General features: G+C 48.0%; 1 protein-coding gene across 1 annotated transcript in view; it reads left to right on the top strand.

Annotated features, from left to right (window-relative positions):
* The window catches only part of ULK1 (unc-51 like autophagy activating kinase 1), a 96,494-nt gene that overhangs the window by 48,107 nt on the left and 31,830 nt on the right, over positions 1–16,557 (top strand). The window contains exons 9-11 of the mRNA XM_065417980.1: positions 2,462–2,520; positions 7,201–7,283; positions 11,660–11,710. Coding sequence (XP_065274052.1) covers positions 2,462–2,520; positions 7,201–7,283; positions 11,660–11,710 — 193 coding nt within the window. The remainder of the gene's footprint in view (positions 1–2,461; positions 2,521–7,200; positions 7,284–11,659; positions 11,711–16,557) is intronic.

Genomic DNA, 16,557 nt, shown 5'->3' with positions numbered 1-16,557 from the left:
CATTAGTGATCAGAAGTGTCATCTGAGGGGGTTTGGTGGCCAGTGTGAACTGGGTTGGGTAGTGTCAGTCCATTTCCCAGCAGACACATGGTTACATCGTAGTTACCAATGCTGAAGTAAGGGCCCTCTTGGGCAGCTTCAGCTAAGAGACCAAGGTTTAGTTGGGCAGGGATTAAACCACCCTTCCACTTCTAGATGTGCTGCCTCCAGAACCGGTGAGAAGCACATCGCTAAGCCAGTGTGGGGGAAACTTGCAGTAAAACCTGTTCAGAAAAGAAATGCAAGACTCCCTTCTCCAAACCTATCCATCCAAACTTTTCATAATCCCTAAACTGCCTTTTTATTAAATTTTAAAACGGGGGAGTTTTGTTAAAGGGTTTTATTTGTGCTCAGAAAACATGCTCCCAATTAACTTGCACTTTAAAGACGTGCTCCTTTGATATACTGCAGCTGTTACTTCTAGAAAGCTTCTGACAAAATGTTTGAAATAGATCAGAGATTCATTGTTTGTCTAAAACAATTGAGCTGTTGAACCAGGGAGTGAATAAAGAAGACAGCCAATCCTTGTATCTCTTGCTGACATGAATATGCACTTACCCTGATCACTGTGGAACTGTATTCCTACTTGTAGGGTTCTGTGCATGCGTGTGCCCATAGCATTGCTGCCAAGCTCTTCTGTGCCTTGTGTGCCCTGGCTTGTTTGAAATTGGACGAACAATGAGATGCGGATTGCAGAGCGGGATCCATGTGGGGAAGGGTTAAAAAATGCAGGTTTATACTGAAGTAAATCAGGTTAGATTGCCAGGCTTGGAAACGCCGTCACATGGATTCTCTTCTGCGATGCAGCCACCTCTGCTGAACAGGGGGTCGCTTAACATTTTTGTGAAACTGGAAAACGGAGCATATCGCTGCGACCCAGTTTTGTCCCACCTCTTTCCATGAAATAACGAGGGATAAGCTGCCGCAGAAAGGAAATCTAGGACAGCTTTCTTGTTCCACTGAAAGAGAAGCTCTACTTCCCTTTAGGAAGCTGTGTGTGTGCATGAGCGCATGTGCAAGCTTAGAAACAATAGCTTTGTCACGAACTCTGATCAGCTGAAGTTTTGCAGCCCACTAAGGGCCAGAAGTCAACTTATCTCCCATTGACTTCACTCAGCTTTCGATTTGTCCCAGTAGCTGTCATTAGCTGAGTTTTCACCTTCAGGCCTGCAGGTGCCGTTTGAAACAGGGGCGGCATGATGTGAAGTGCTGGCTAAACACAATGGCAAAACAACCATGCGACTGCTTGTCCGGCCTCTAAGCGTGCTGCAGCAGTGACCATTCACACCTGTCCGTGGTCCGGTTTGCCTGCATTGCCCCCGCTGGCTCCTTAAGCATCTTAGTTGACCTGAAATGTTTCCAATTCAGAAATGGAACTGGATGGGAGGAAGAGCTCAAGGTCTTTTGGTAAATCTGCCTGGTTCTCTGCTGATCCCCAGGGTCTGGACAAACTGCCTGTGACCTCCCAGTGCCTCCCACCTTTTGCAAACAGTGCATCCTGCAGCAGTGATCGGGCCAGAGCATGACTCTTTCCCTTCTCTCTTCCCCGTTCCCACTCGCCTCCATGTCTGTGGTTTGCATGCCAGCCAGCCCCCACCGCTTTCCATTAGAGACCATTGGTCTAGGCTGAAAGCTTCTGCACACTAAGAACACTCTCGGGGCGATTTACAGGTCCTGTATTATTTAGTTCATAAAAAACCAAACAAAAGAGGAACAGCATGAGGAGGCTGTATGGGACTTTGCTTATTTCCTGGAGACTTTATTTTTAACCTTGGACGCTAACCTCTCGTAGTGGGTTGCTTTATTTTTTTAAGTCTTGTCTCTCCCAGAATTTGATTTCTTTATGATCATGACCAGAAACTGTCTCCCATCAGCGATAACAGCTGGAGCTTGAGAACTGCTGGCAAAAGACTCTAGGGTCTGGTAGTCTTGATGTTTCCCTGTTTCTCAAGAGAACTGGAGTTCTCCACTGATGCCTTTCACATCAACAACCTCCCTGCCCCCTTTCTTAAGACCCCGAAGCACTAATCCATGTTCTCTGCAGGAGCTGCCATTCATCATTTGGGACTCCTGGCGTCTGCAATTATATAGCCTCCTGGGAGAGGCTATTAGGGCAGCTTAGAACTGAGCTGCAGAACTCATGGACATGAAGCTGAGCCTTCAGAAAAGGAGAGGAAAATAGAATCCGGTCAGGGACAAAAATACAGAAGGCTGAAATACTGTATTTTCAGTCCACGCCGCAGTCTGGGTATTGCAGTCTGTAGGGTCTCCTGAAATCGAAACTGCTTTCAGTGCTAGTTCAGCAGTAGGAAAGCAACCGCAGTACACTTCAAAGCAATTGTGAAATAGGTTAAAATCATAATTATTCCCCTCCCTGCGTTATTGCAAGCTGCTCTAGACATGTTTTCTTTCTTCTCCATAGGCCAGCAGCCCTCAAGATCTTCGTCTCTTCTATGAGAAAAACAAGATGCTGATGCCCAAGTAAGCATTCTTCCAGCATTTCTATTTTTTTCCACTTGCTTACTCTGTCTGTATTTACACCTGTCCTCTTGTGCCATCAGCTCATCATGTTGGGGATATGACTTAAATGTTTGGCCACCTGCCTCTACATTCCTTAACCAGCAGCAATGTGGTCCAGAGAGTGTCAAGCTGCTGCTAGATTGCCCGAATTGGCTCTGTCTCCTCCCACATACACCCATTTCACTGCTGCATGCACCCTAGAACATGCTTGGTATGGAAGCTGCCCTGCTGGCTTTTTGCAAGCGATTTCCAAGGGCCTTGTTCCCCATGTGCAAGTTGGCCTTCCTGTGTCAGGTACTACCTCCTGGGTTCAAGAGCGAGCAGCCATGGTTTTCCCCCTTGCAAGCTCTTCCCAAGGTAGCATCGAATACTGCAGGCTCTCCCAGCAGCACCAATCCTGTAACACTCATTCACTGCATGTAGGTCACATACCCAGTTTCCCACGTGCCAGGAAAGCCACTTCCCGAGCCTGTAGCCCTTTCAGAGGGAAATACAGAGCTGGGTGATGTGGCATGTGATGTGGCCCCGGGCATGTGGAAATGGTTGCAATTCCCAGGGTGTGTGTCAGGAGAGCAGCGCTTTCATCCCGGAGTGGTATGAACTCACTGCTGGAATAATGAGGTTGCTGACTCACAGAGTGCTTTTTTTTTTTTTTTTTTTTCAATGGGTGGGAGCTTTTATTTTGATGCTGTGCTCTTAAATGAGAGCCATGCTGTCTCCTCTAGAAACCTCCCTCAGTCTTTCTAGAGATGGACTTAAACCCACACTCCAGATCCTCTGAACCGTGGGAAAAATTGGATCCCAACTTGGGAAGCTCAAACCCAGGATGACATTTAACTGAGGTGGGGGACAAAAGAAAAGTGACTGCACATAAACTGTCCTGTCAGACCTGACGTCATACCCTGAGCTGCTAGACGGAATTGGTGCAGAGGGTGTATAGCTTAATAGTGTGTATAACTTTGTAGGGTGTGAGTTCATTGTGTCAGGGTGCGTATGGTTCGCTTATCTGTTAAAGCAGCCACAAAAGGTAGTGCATTGGGAAGTCAAGAAATCAAAGCTTTATAAATCCAGAACGATGCACAACGTGCGTGAATTTCTTAGTTTTGCTTTCTTTTTTTGTGACGAAAATGATGTTTGTGATCAAAGCGTTGAACGTTGTGAGCCCTGCCCCCTCCTTGTGCTTGAAGCCCAAGGGATCATGGGAGTCAGAACAGCCCAGTGGGTGGGAGGAGCCCGTGGCAGAAAGTGAAGCAGATGCGCCCTCCCCACTCACCCCTAAAAATAAATCCATGTTCCCATATGAGTCTGTACATTTTTAATGGCTGGGAAATATAATCGCTTCCAGGAAAAGCCTTTTTCCACCAGTAGGGCCATTCTGCCCTGGCAGCATTGTGAATTGCTGAGTGCTCGGAAGCAGGCAGTCAGTGATTAAAAATGAAACCGGGTAATGATAAAGTGAGAGATAGAGGTTGGCCATCCTGATTTATCAGCGCTGCATTTGAATTAACAAGGCCCTGCTTAAAAACAGACCCACAGCCCTTGTGTTACCGTTTTTCTTCCAACTCATGGATTTTGGAGAGTGTCTTCATAATGTGTGCCACAGTCTGTGCCGTTTCTTGAGTAAACCTGGATAAAACAGCCTTCTCAGCCTGGCTAGTGAAACCCCAAACCACCCAAGAGCCCTCGCCCTCATCTGCCTGGGCAGTGCCAGGCTCTGGTTACATTCTCCTCGGGGCTAATCAGCCGGGCACACCTGTTCCCCACCCACTGGCATAGTCACCAGAGAAGAAATGTAGTTTGGTTGGGGCGGGGGAGAGGGAGGAGAAGGCTCATTAAACTCTCAGTAGAAATCTCTGTTCCTCACGAGCTGACATGACTGCGGATGGGTAAAATGCCACTCTGGGGCGGGAAGCTCGCACCAGGAGCAGCAAGCCAGACGGCCTCGTTATTTTATTGTAATTTAGTACTGGTCAAAATAACTAACATTCATCACCTGGATTTGCACAGTGAGTTAACACGCTCTGGGTGGGGTGTGGAGGAGGAATTGTTTTTATTGTTCATGTTAATTCGCTTGGCCTAGGCCTTGGAAAAACAACGCTGTAGGGGAGCCAAGCTTGTAACTTCTGAGAGGCAGGGCATAAGGCGGCAGAGGGGATATCTACACGTGGAGCTGGGGGTGTGATTCCCAAGGGAAGGAGCCTTGCCCACCCTGGCTCTGATCCAGCTAGCACACTGAGAACGGAGCGTAGCCGCAGCAGGGCAAGTGGGGCACGTGCCTAGCATCTCGAATGGGTATGTACTTGGGGCAGCTAGCCCTTCGTGACACTGCAGCTATAGTCTATTTTTAGCCCACTACCTCTATCAGAGCTAGCGTGGGCATGTCTCCTCCGGCTGGTTGTTATGCTCTCAGCTCAACGTGTGCATGTACCCTGCCATCTGACCTTAGGCATTGCACTTAACCTGCCTGATTTTTTGACTGTAAAACTGCATAAAAGCTGAACCTTGCTAGAAAAAGGAAGCTGTGTCTTAGAGGAGCTCTTTCTGTTACCCATCACCTATGTGCAATGAATAAATAAATTACCACCACAGTACTCGGGGACTGCAGTCCATAAGCACTGTCGTTCTTGGGCTACTTCTATAGTGTGTTTCCAGGGGTACCACTTTCTGACAGCTACCTTGAACACCACATCCTCTTGGCTGTGACCACGTGTAGCCTCAGTTTAATATTCGGGTCTGTCTGCACTGCAGTTGTGGGCTGTGATTGCGGCTCATGTAGGTGTACCTGAGCTAGCTGAATATAGCTACGTTGGGTCAAGGAGCAGTGAACTCATGGCAGCATGGGCTTTTAAGGCAGGCTTTGCAAGCCTACCCAGGATCCAGGGTAACTACTCGTGAGGCTAGCCTGTGCTGCAGTTCTCTCTCCTGCAGCTTTGCTGGGTCTGGGACCTGTGCTGGCTACCTTAAAATTAGATCAGCTATGCCTACATCTTTTGCAATCATACCCCGTGATTGCAGCGTAAACATATCCTTAGATGCATCTTCTCTGGGGGTCCAGATACCCTGCTCTGGGCAGGCATTTATTAATGTTTTGTGCCTGGGAGAGATTGCAAAACACCTCTTTCTGCACAAACAAGGCTGGTGTGATGCTTGCAAAGATTGTGTTCTAGGAATAGCTGGGTCCGAATTCCTCTGTGAGAGAGGCCCAGGGCTTCGCAGAAAAAATAACTGACTAGTTTCAGAGCCTTCCAATATAGATCTTGCCTAACGGCTTCTGTTTCACTCTTGACTGAGCAAGACTGTGTTAATGCTCGCCAGCACTCTCCCCTCCAGCCCCAGCCGCTCTCCTTTTCATTCATATCTACGCCGGGGACGGGGAAGGTGGAACTAGTGCAGAATTGGCTGGCAGGGGTAAATAGGTATCTGCTCCCCCTCTCAAAGTTAAGCTTGTTGCCTGCCTGTCATGGGGGGGTCGACCCTGCTCTGCAGAGGTAGGCCAGAGCAAGCTGTGTGTTCCACGACAGCTGTTGGCTGTGGGCTCTGTGCAGTTACAATCCCTGTGCAGATGGTGCATGGCATTACCTTAGCTGACCCCCACGAGGGGAGGGAGGGGAGGCTGTTCGACTGCAGGGATGGTGCTGTGCCCAGCCATGATAAACGGAGCTAATGCGGACAGAGCCTGGATCTGCCTACATCTCATTTGGAGAGCTCTGCTCTCTCTGGGGGCAGGTCTCAGCCATTATTCCCCAGCACGGTCCTTCCTAGTCACCGAGGGAAATCAACAAAAGACCTATCCACTCATGCAAAAGCTGAATTACCTTTTCCCCTCTCTAATACATACAGTGATTCTACGCTCCTCGCAGTGCTTCTGTGTATCAAGAACTTGGCCCCAGGCCTCTAAGCTCAACCCCCACCACCTTGGGGGGTAGCAGGGGTTGATTGATTTGCTTCTGTGTGCTGTGACTGCCCTTAAAAAAATGGACATAACACACCTTTTTTCCCCCAGGGCATTTGGCTTTATCCCACTTTTCTTTTTACTTACTGTGGGGAAATACTGCATTAATTTTAACTCCTTGTAGGTGGCAAAGGCCCAGATTTTGGGGCACCCACTGTAAATACTATTGAACGGGTCATTTTTTTTAAGGGCGGATGCTGGTCTTATGTAAACTATCTGTGTCTTTTAACATAAAAATGTAATGAAATCAGTAGTAAATTGGTAACGCTGATCTCTGGGACCCATTGTGGTTTTTAATAGGAAGCTTCCATCGAATAAAGTGCTCCCTCTTGGTGATCTATTTTATTTACTCTGTGCTATATGTTGTACATGAAATAAACCACTGAGAACCCAAACTGATCACTATAAAATCATTCTCAAAAGCAAGGCTCTGCAGATGCTCATGGAAGAGGTCTTTAAACTTAGAGTAGCCAGAGCTTTAACACTAGCAAAACAGGGATTTGGGCGTGAGAGCCACTGGGACAAAAATAAAGTGGTTTCCTCATTCAGTTCCTCTGCAGTGGGCGTGCATTCTGTTTCTAGCCCAGCAGGTGCGAGGTGATGTTTGTAGTTTGCATTAGCTCATATTTAAGAGCTGTTAAAGGTGTCCGTAAGTTTAACTTTTGTTTTGAACTGTCTAAAAATCCTAGCATCCCTAGGGAGACATCCAGCCACCTGAGGCAGCTGCTACTGGGTCTTCTGCGGCGCAGTCATAAGGACCGCATGGACTTCGGTAAGAGAGTCACCTGTTCTAGTGATTGAGACAAAATGAATGAAAACGGTGTCTGTGTTGGCTCCACCTTTTTAGTATCGTTACACTCCAGGTCTCTGTGGGTTTGCTGATGTTACATCGTGCACTGGATTGAACACCAGGCAGTTCCAGCTGCCCGAGGGTCAACATGATCCTTGGATTTTATTCCAGCTGGATGTGCGAACTGCAAAGATCAGTGCTGACCCCAGTTGGCTTTGAACTCTTGCATCAGATTTCCGTTCCTGTTATCGGTGCTGAATGCCACCTGCCTTCCCTCGTGGACACCCACTCCCGGCAGTCCGACCTTCAACTTTTGCAACCTGTTTTGTGTCTGCCAAAATGACGTGACAGATGAACATCCATCTGTGTCCTTGTCACAGTGCGTTAGTCTGCATGCACCACCTCACCTCCGGTTCCTCTCCTGTGCCCGCTGCTACTCACACGCCACACGCAATATGTATGATAGGTGATCCATTCTCCCCTCCACCCGTGAAGCCAGCACAAGAAACCTCAACCTGCTTATCAGTTCCTTCCCTTGTCAGCAGGGTTTTCACAGAACTGTCCATCTTCCCTTCCCAGGGCTTGTATGGCCCTTCTAGCCCTCACCCTCAGAGTGTCACTGGCACTTCCTACTCCCTGCAGATATCTCTGCCTGGCTGGCTTGGAGAGCCTGCATCTAGGTCCTTCATCACAGGTGCCACTTCCAGCCAATCCTGCTCCTGTGACCTGTGATGCTTACTCCGATCAGGGCTTCACACAGGGCTCCTTGATCCCATGTTTCAGGGGAAAACAAGGCACAGGTACCCAAAGTCCCTGAAAGGGGCCAGCTCCCCTTGTGACAGTTCTGTTTGATCTGTTTCCACCCAGAGCACAGCTGGCAGCTAAACCCTTTTCAACGGGGTAGAAGACAGAAGAAGAAAAACATACCTCAGAGAGGGTTTGGGGCATTATAGAATACATTCTTACACAGGGTGGGAAGCAAAGAATAAAGAAAATTAAAAGCTATGTTTTCATTGTCACAATGCCAGTAGCCAAATAGATCCATTTCATCTACCAGCCTCTTGGTCCTGGCCCCGTGCAAGCCTGTTTAAGTGGCTTCCCTGAAACTAATCTCCTGGAATAGAAGCCATGTTTCATCTTTGTGCTAAATATTAATGTAGTGTGATGCAAAGTGAATGGTTACATATGCCTTTGCCTCGCTAGCGCCAGTTGCCCTCGGAATGAAGTGAAATGTGTGGCTAGCCACGTGGGTGCACCTGCTGTACATGGCTGCGTTTCTGAAACGTTGTTGCTCTTTGTCTAGGCTTCAGATAGAAGTGCTTGATTTTAGAATTGGCCAAGTGGGTTTCCCTGGTGGACAGCATGCTGTCAGTCCCAGTTAATGCAAATTGGTTTGCTGTCTCAGTTGTTCTCGGAGTGGAGCTATCGGTGAAACCTTTCCTTGTATCCCCTGATATCTGGATAAAACGTGTGTATGGATTAACCGGGACTGAACGTAATTACGCCACCCTGGTCATAAAAGTTGGGATGTGGAGCAGGACGCATAGATTAGCGGAAATGTGCATTTTCAAAGGAGTGCTAACCAATATTACAGATAGACAGCTCAGAGCCTGTTCAATGGTTGCGTATGGGTCTTCTGTTGAGAGTGGAATTCACCTGGTGCGGTGGGTCTCAACCTTTTCCAGCGACCTCGTGTTACAAAAGAAAATAAGTGGGGGATCCCCTTCCCATCTAGCAATGAGCTGAATGGCCATAACCACCTGCCCCCAGACTGCTTCATGATCCACTGGGGGTAGTGACCTTCAGCTCTAGAAAGCAGGTGTTAGTAGCGTCTAGCACTGAGGAGATCTGGGGCAATATGCTTAGATTGCATTGGGAATAATAGCCATGACAGTTGCAACAGATTCTACTGGTTTATGGTTGCTGCCTGGTTCTTATTACTGTGTGTGGTTTTTTTTTTTTTTTTTCTTAAGTGACATTCATATAAGATTCACCCCTTTCTGGGGTGGAGTCGCCTATATTCTGTCCATAAGCCTCAGCCAAGCCACTCCTTTATCAGCTGCTTTGCTGTGACTCTAATTCACACATCTTGATGCCACTGGCCATGCCAGAATGCTGCCAATCAGTCAGGAGAGAGCCAGGCCATGATTTATTGAGAACAGTGTACGTCTGATTCTTTGTTCCTCTCCTCGCTGGCCTAAGTCTTCCCTCCCACTGAGAGCGTTTTGAACTCTCTCCCTACAAAACTACCCCACCGTCTTCTCTTTCCAGGCTCTCCTTTCCAATGCCAAGGCTTGGACTCTTCTTCAGTCTGTTTTCTATTGGACACACATGGACTGAACGGGTCTATTGGCTCCTCCCTTTGCCTCTCCGATTTTGGTATTAAAAAAACCAAAATCCCTGTTGCTTTCACAGCAAGTGGATACAAAAGTAGGTATTTTATAAGGGAAGGGCTTACAGCTTCTAGTGCTCATAGAATTAGAATATATTTATATTCTGTGTATGGCCAGGATTAAGTAGTGAGGAGCTCTTCTGTGAGGACTGAGTATATTGTTTCCCCTTTCTCCCTGGGGCTCTCAGTGAGGATCAGTTTGCTGATCCTGGTTTCTGTTAATCTCCCTTGAGGTGGGTGGATGGCCTTGTGAGCATATAGCCCCCCTGCGCCACAGCAGGTTCATGTAACAGCATTATGTGATATTCTGAACATCATTTAATTGGCAAGGAGAACAGCAGCTGGGAGGCTTAGAACCTGGTCTCCATGGTTTGGTGCCTCTCTTAATTCCACCATCATTTAAAGGAAAACCACACGAGTCCCAAATTTGTACGTTTCCTGTTGTTGATTTGGCAGCTGTTTACAGCGCACTAACATTTATAAAATCCTGGGTGTTGCAACAGGAAATCCTCACTGGGAAAACAAGCTGAACCCCCTGTGTTTAGCCAGATGATCCATTGTGGGCAATGACTCAACGCCGCTGAACCCTGAAAGATAATAGTTGTTGACTAATAGAGGAGGGTGACAGTGTGGGGGCAGAAGAAGGTGAGGGATGGGGCGAGTCTAGGAGGGAGGGTTGGAAGTGAGGGATGAAGAAGGTGCGGAAAGTCTCTGCAGTGAGCTAGAACAGGAGCACTGTGGGGGATAAGAAGGGGTTCTACTGCCATCAATCGAGAGCGGATGCCTGCAGCTGGCTGCTTGTGACCTGAATGCTGGATGGACAGCCTCGGAAAAGGAAGTTACTGCCTATCGCGGCAGGACTGGTTAGACTTTCCAGGCCGTGGGGCCCCCAAGACTGCAGGTTTGACTGCAAGGCATGGAGGCCCCAGCTACCTTCTGGGCTGGTTATAATGTAGCGTGATAAGTGTATAGGCTCCTCTGCTGTGTAGTGTAGAGGAGAAAAAGCTCTGAGTTGATTTGTTGCTCCTTGATGATACCCCGATTATCCAGGGATCTCAGGTTATCTCCCTCTTAATTGTTGGGCTACGTTAGGTTTTCTCCTTCTCTTGTGTAACAGAAACCTCCTTCACTTACCCTCTAAATCCTGTCCACACTCATCCCAGTTTTCGGCATGTTCCCTGTTCTTCTCCATGGCTTCTTGCAATGGGAGTGATTCCCCATCCCTGGCTGGCATGGCATAGGAGTTCGGTGCAGGTGGGGAGACCATCTTGAACCTAGCATCTGGCGACCCTCCATCATTTTGGTACCCAGAATAACCCCTCCTTCCATTTCTAATGCAGTTAATAGGCTCTGGACATGTGCTAGGGTGCATGCCAGGGTTGAAGCTTGCAATGAAATTTGTCTTACTCTTTACTGTCATGTGCAGACAGGAGAAAGGTCCACTAGAACTGGCTGACTGTCTACTCCTCCTCCAGTGCCATGGAGAAAGAGTTGCTCTGCGGTGACCTCTTGAGCCCCCAGAGGAATCAGGATAATTCTCCTTTTATTGTGTTTTGGCAAGGGGCATTTTCTCCCCCTTATCACCTGAAATCTCCCTTACTTCCTTCACAAAAGCATCCAATCCAGAGATGTCTAATCGTGCCTTCACTCATCTGATTCTCCAGGAAGCTGACTTAGCGTAGATGAATGGGAGAAGATCATGCACTGTATTTTCACACCTTGCAACCTGCACGCCCTTGTGACTTCCCAGGACACAACAGGCTTCCTTGAACTGGCCCTCCGTCCAGTCCCCAGCCTGTCTCCTTAGAACAATGCTAAGTATAATTGCAGTCTATGAATAGTCTAACTGGGACAAGCAGACTGTAGATCACAGAATGAAAAAATACCAAATAACTTTCCCAGCTTTGTAAACTGTTTGGACGCATAGCATTTTACTTGCACTGAACCGTTATTCCTCTATTTTCAGATGAGTTTTTCCATCACCCTTTCTTGGATGCAAGTGCCTCTATGAAAAAATGTAAGTGTTAATATTTTTATTAAAACTTCAACAAGCCATGATTTACCTTCCCCTAATCCCTAAACCCCCAAAGAGAGAGCTGTCTCAAAGTCCTTTTGGTTATTTGAGCATTGACTTGGGCTTCAACACTGGGTTGAGTTCAAGATCTCTGGATTTTGCAGCTGAAATGTATTTGAATCTGCTGAATTATCTGCAAAAGCTGGATTTCCTTGGTCTGTTTAAGGACCTAAAGTGGAAGTAAATCTGGGGGTTTTTTGTGTGTGTGGATGGCTTTCTTCTTGGAAATGACTGACCTTACAAATGCTTATGGGTAAACAAGGTTATGCTGCTTATATCTCCCTCTCACTTGTGTGTATAAGACAATTAATAACAGTGGATGGTGGCCAGGATGTACACTAAGAGTCTAATTGTGAAAATGCCCCAAGCCACATATCCATTACCCATTTGTTGGGTTGCACTGAGTAGCAGGTACTGGAGAGCAGTGCAGTCTTTTGGACCAAATCCAGGTTTTAACTCCAGGATCTTCCAAGTTCTCTTGCTTTAGAGGGGTTTATTTTGGATACTTGTGACTGAAGCCAGTTGAAAAATTGGAAAATGTTTTCCACTGGCAATTCCTCCCCCCTCTTTTTTTTTTTTTTTTTATCAAAAAGTTTTGAATCTGTTGCAATTTTCCAACCAGCTTTACTCATCACCTTTTAAATTAAAAGTGGAATTCAGTGTCCAACCCAGAATCACTATCACGGTACTGGGTAATTTCCCCCCCCGACCAAGATGCCCCCCCCCCCCATCAGAGCTCTATGGAGAGTGCTCGACCATTGCTTTTACAGAAGGACTCTCGTTAGGCCTCTTCTTAAGCTCCTGTTTAAATATTGACGCCAAGATTTTAAGCAGTGGCTGGCGATTTTTGGGTGGCCAACCTTGAAGTATCTCGAAAGGGCCTGGTTTTCAGAGGGTGAGTGCGCGGTACTTTCTGAACATCAGGCCCCTTTAATGAGTCTCAAGATGGACTCCCAAAAAACAAGGTGTTGCTTGTCACTCTTGACAGTCTTGCTCTGGTAACACATGGCTCCGAGGCAGGAGTCCTGGTTTATCCCCGATACACATTGTAAACACTCCCTCACCTTAACTGTGTGCTTAGGTGACCGTACCACGAGCAGGAAAAGATTCTCCTGGTTTAGGGGCACTTACAAGCCAGCCCGGCCCCTTCCGCCAGCTGCACCATCGCCATGTGGGGTGAGCCCTGCAAAGCGGGGCTGCCCCACAGGCGAGAAAGGACTCTGCTTGCTTAAGGAAACTCCCAAGCCAGCCTGGCCCCCAGCACCAGCCACGCCGCCACTGTCGGGGACAAGCCCTTCAAAGCCTGACCACCCTGCAGACAAAGAAGGACTCTGCCTGCCTAGGGAAGCTCCCAAGCCAGCTCGGCCCCCATCTCTCGCCACACCATCACTCTGGGGGATGAGGCCCTCAGAGTCTGACCTTCCCACCGGCAGGCAACGATTCTTGCGACCCTGGCTTGCTCACCCACCGGCCCAGCTCTCATGTCCAGCTGCATTGTCGCCATGGAGGCATTGTCCCAGCCCTGTACCGCAGGGAACCCTACGCAAGCAGGAAAGGATTCTCCTGGCTTGCCCTCCATTTCCAGCATCACCCACACCCTCAGAGTGCGGAAAACAGGCGCACCGCCACAGCCAGGGGAGGGTTCTCCTGGCTCGGCCTTCGCCTCCAACTGCACCTAGGCTACTGGTGCGGGGCGCTGGCCCTGTACAACGGCCACCTCTGCGGGCAGGTAAGGACCTTCCTTATCTGAAGCCTACCTGGTCCCCGCCACTAGACATATGTGTAAGGCCTGGGACAGGGAAAGACTGATATTGCTTGAAACAAGGAGAGGGAAGGAATTCCTGTCATCGTCCTCAGTGGTCTTGGACTGTGGTCTTTTGTGGGGAGGCCTGTTGTTTGGGTAGATGGCTTTTGGGGCCTGCCCTGGAGGTCTGTACTCTGACAGTTGGCTGTAGTGGATGCACCCAATGGATGGAGGCCTTCAGGAGATTGAGAGAGTTCATGGGGAGTGTGACTTGGACTGCTAAGAGCTGAGATGAGGGGAGTTAGCTGTGGGAACTTGGGTCCTTTTGATACCTGCATAGGGGAGATAAGGCAGGAAGAGCCAACTTACGAGTGGTAGGCCAGGGCACGGGGTATAATATCGCTGTCACTTGAAGTCTCGTCTGAAGCATGCAGGACATCATCTGACAGGGGTCTCCCTTGTGATCCATGCAGTTTAACGCGAGGTCCGTGCCTAGCACAGTTACACTTTGACTTGCTCAGGGATGAAGCCCCCTGGCATTGGGTCTCTGGCATTTCTGTCAAAGAATTTAGGACTCCTGTAGCCCATAACCTGCTCTGGCTTCCAGTTTGGTTCCAAGTAACAATTATTGTTATTAAATATTTGTATTGGGGTATCAGGTAGAGCAGGGGTGGCCAAACTGAGCCTGAGAAGGAGCCGGAATTTACCAATGTACATTGCCAAAGAGCCACAGTAATACGTCAGCAGCTCCCCATTAGCTCCCCCACCCCGCTCCCAGCACATCCCACCCACCAGCAGCCCCGCCGATTAGCATCTCCCCCTCCCTTCCCGCACCTCCCGATCAGCTGTTTCCTGGCGTGCAGGAGGCTCGGCGGGGGGGAGGAGCGAGGGCACGGCAGGCTCAGGGGAGGGGGCGGGAAGGGGTGGAGTGGGACAGGGCCTGTGGCAGAGCCAGGGGTTGAGCAGTGATCACCCCCCCGGCACATTGGAAAGATGGTGCCTGTAGCTCCAGCCCCAGAGTCGGTGCCTAGTCAAGGACCCGCATATTAACTTCTGAAGAGCCACATGTGGCTCCGGAGCCACAGGTTGGCCACCCCTGAGGCAGAGGCATCAACTAAGATCAAGGCCCTATTGTGGGAGGCGCAGCGCTTAGAGACATACACTTAGACAGTCCCTGCCCTAAAGGGCTCACAGTTTACACAGCTAAGACAGACAAAGGGTGGGAGAGGAAACAGGCTTGTGTAGGCGAGGTGATTTGCCCAGGGCCACATGGCAGTCTGCAGCAGAGCTGGGAATGCAACCCAGGCCTCCTGAAGCCATCTAATGGCCTATCCTCTACAGTTCTGAGGTGTATTTCCCTCCCACATCCATCCTCCTCCATGGTGAGACAAGGGCCCTAAGCCTGTTGGCCTTCAGGGCATGCTGCAAGAGCTATCTACTTGCTACTGGCTTTAGCCTGAGTGGTGGCTTTGGGGCCTTGGGTTTCATTAACTTGTGTTGTGTGTCTTTGTTATTTATTTAACTCTGCGATGAGAGATGTATCTTATAAGTGTAAAAATATTAATAAAATCCTAAAATACACCCTTCTAGTAAGAATGTCATTTGTCTGTAGATAGTTGCTGTAGGGCCTTGGATAGGCGTGTGATATTGGTTACAGTGCATTATCGTAACCAAGCACGAGGAAGCATAATTAAGGCTGTTGTGACCAGTAAATACAATTGCGTTAAGTGAGATGTATACTGATCACCATATTTGGGGTTGGGAAGGAATTTTCCCCCAGGTCAGATTAGTAGAGACCCTGGAGGTTTTTCGCCTTCCTCTGCAGCATGGGACATGGGTCACTTGCAGATTTAAACTAATGTAAATGGTGAATTCTCTGTAATTTGAAGGCTTTAAACCATGATTTCAGGACTTCAGTAACTCGGTCAGAGGTTAGGGGTCTAATCAGGGGTTGGGTGGGTGAGGTTCTGTGGCCTGCAATGTGATAGAGGTCAAACTAGATGGTCATGATGGTCCCTTATGACCTTAAAGTTTGTGAATCTATAATGTCATCTCATTTTCCCCCTGTTTATGACTAATGTATAACTTGATGTCTCTTTGAACCTGGCTTGCAAGAGAGATGCCAGGTAGCATGAGCAAATATTATGCATTAATGTGATACATAATACTGGTGAGCTGGTTCAATGTCTGGAACAATATGTTCAGATTAGTGCGCTTGACCTATAGCTCTGATACCAACTTTCCGATCTTACTGTGCATACTCACAAAGCAAAGAACAGCAAAATCATCTGTAAATCTAACTACCTGCACATGTTACAATAGCTCCATTTCAAATATGATATTTTCTGAAACTCAGAGGTTTAAAGGGGAATTTTTACTTACTTCATCTTTTGCTTCTGTACCTTGCAACCTCCAAAATATTGCCTCATCAGGAATTGATGCTGAGGCTTCAGCAGTTAAAAAACAACAATAACAAAACAAGAGAGCTACAGCTGTTTACAAAATTCTATCCAGCTGGCTTATATGACAAGTGGATGCCAGATGGAGACTTTTTACACCACGTTTCAGCCCCAAATGACCTTTCAAGACAATTTATAAAGCCCCTGGCAAAATAAAGTTTCTGCTGGAAATCATGGCACCCTAGTGGTGGCAACTGCTTTTGCATAGGCCTCGGTCCTGCACTAAGAACCATGCTGTGCCTACTTGCTTCTCGGAGCAAAACTGCCCCTTTGGGCCGTGCTCCATTTTGGAATCTGTTGGCATGAGAATATTGATGCTGCTACCGTCCATAACTCCATTGTTGGGACAAGCTGGAGAAGATAATTACGAGAGCTAATTCCTTTATGTTACCATGATGCCTGGCAATTTTAGGATTTGGGGTGGGGAACATAATTCGTGTTACTATCTTTCTGTCCACCTTCCAGGTGAAAACAACATGTTCCAAAAAGTTTATTCCTTTTAAATTTCAAACTAAGAGTGAATGCCTTGAGGGCAGAAAACTAAGTGCATTTCTTTCAAGCGGTTGTGTATTGCTGTCATTGCCCGA

This window comes from Emys orbicularis, chromosome 16 (genome assembly GCF_028017835.1).
Source record: "Emys orbicularis isolate rEmyOrb1 chromosome 16, rEmyOrb1.hap1, whole genome shotgun sequence".
NCBI lineage: Eukaryota > Metazoa > Chordata > Testudines > Emydidae > Emys > Emys orbicularis.
The sequence above is the reverse complement of the archived record's forward strand: the minus strand, read 5'-3'. Positions and strand labels throughout refer to the sequence as shown.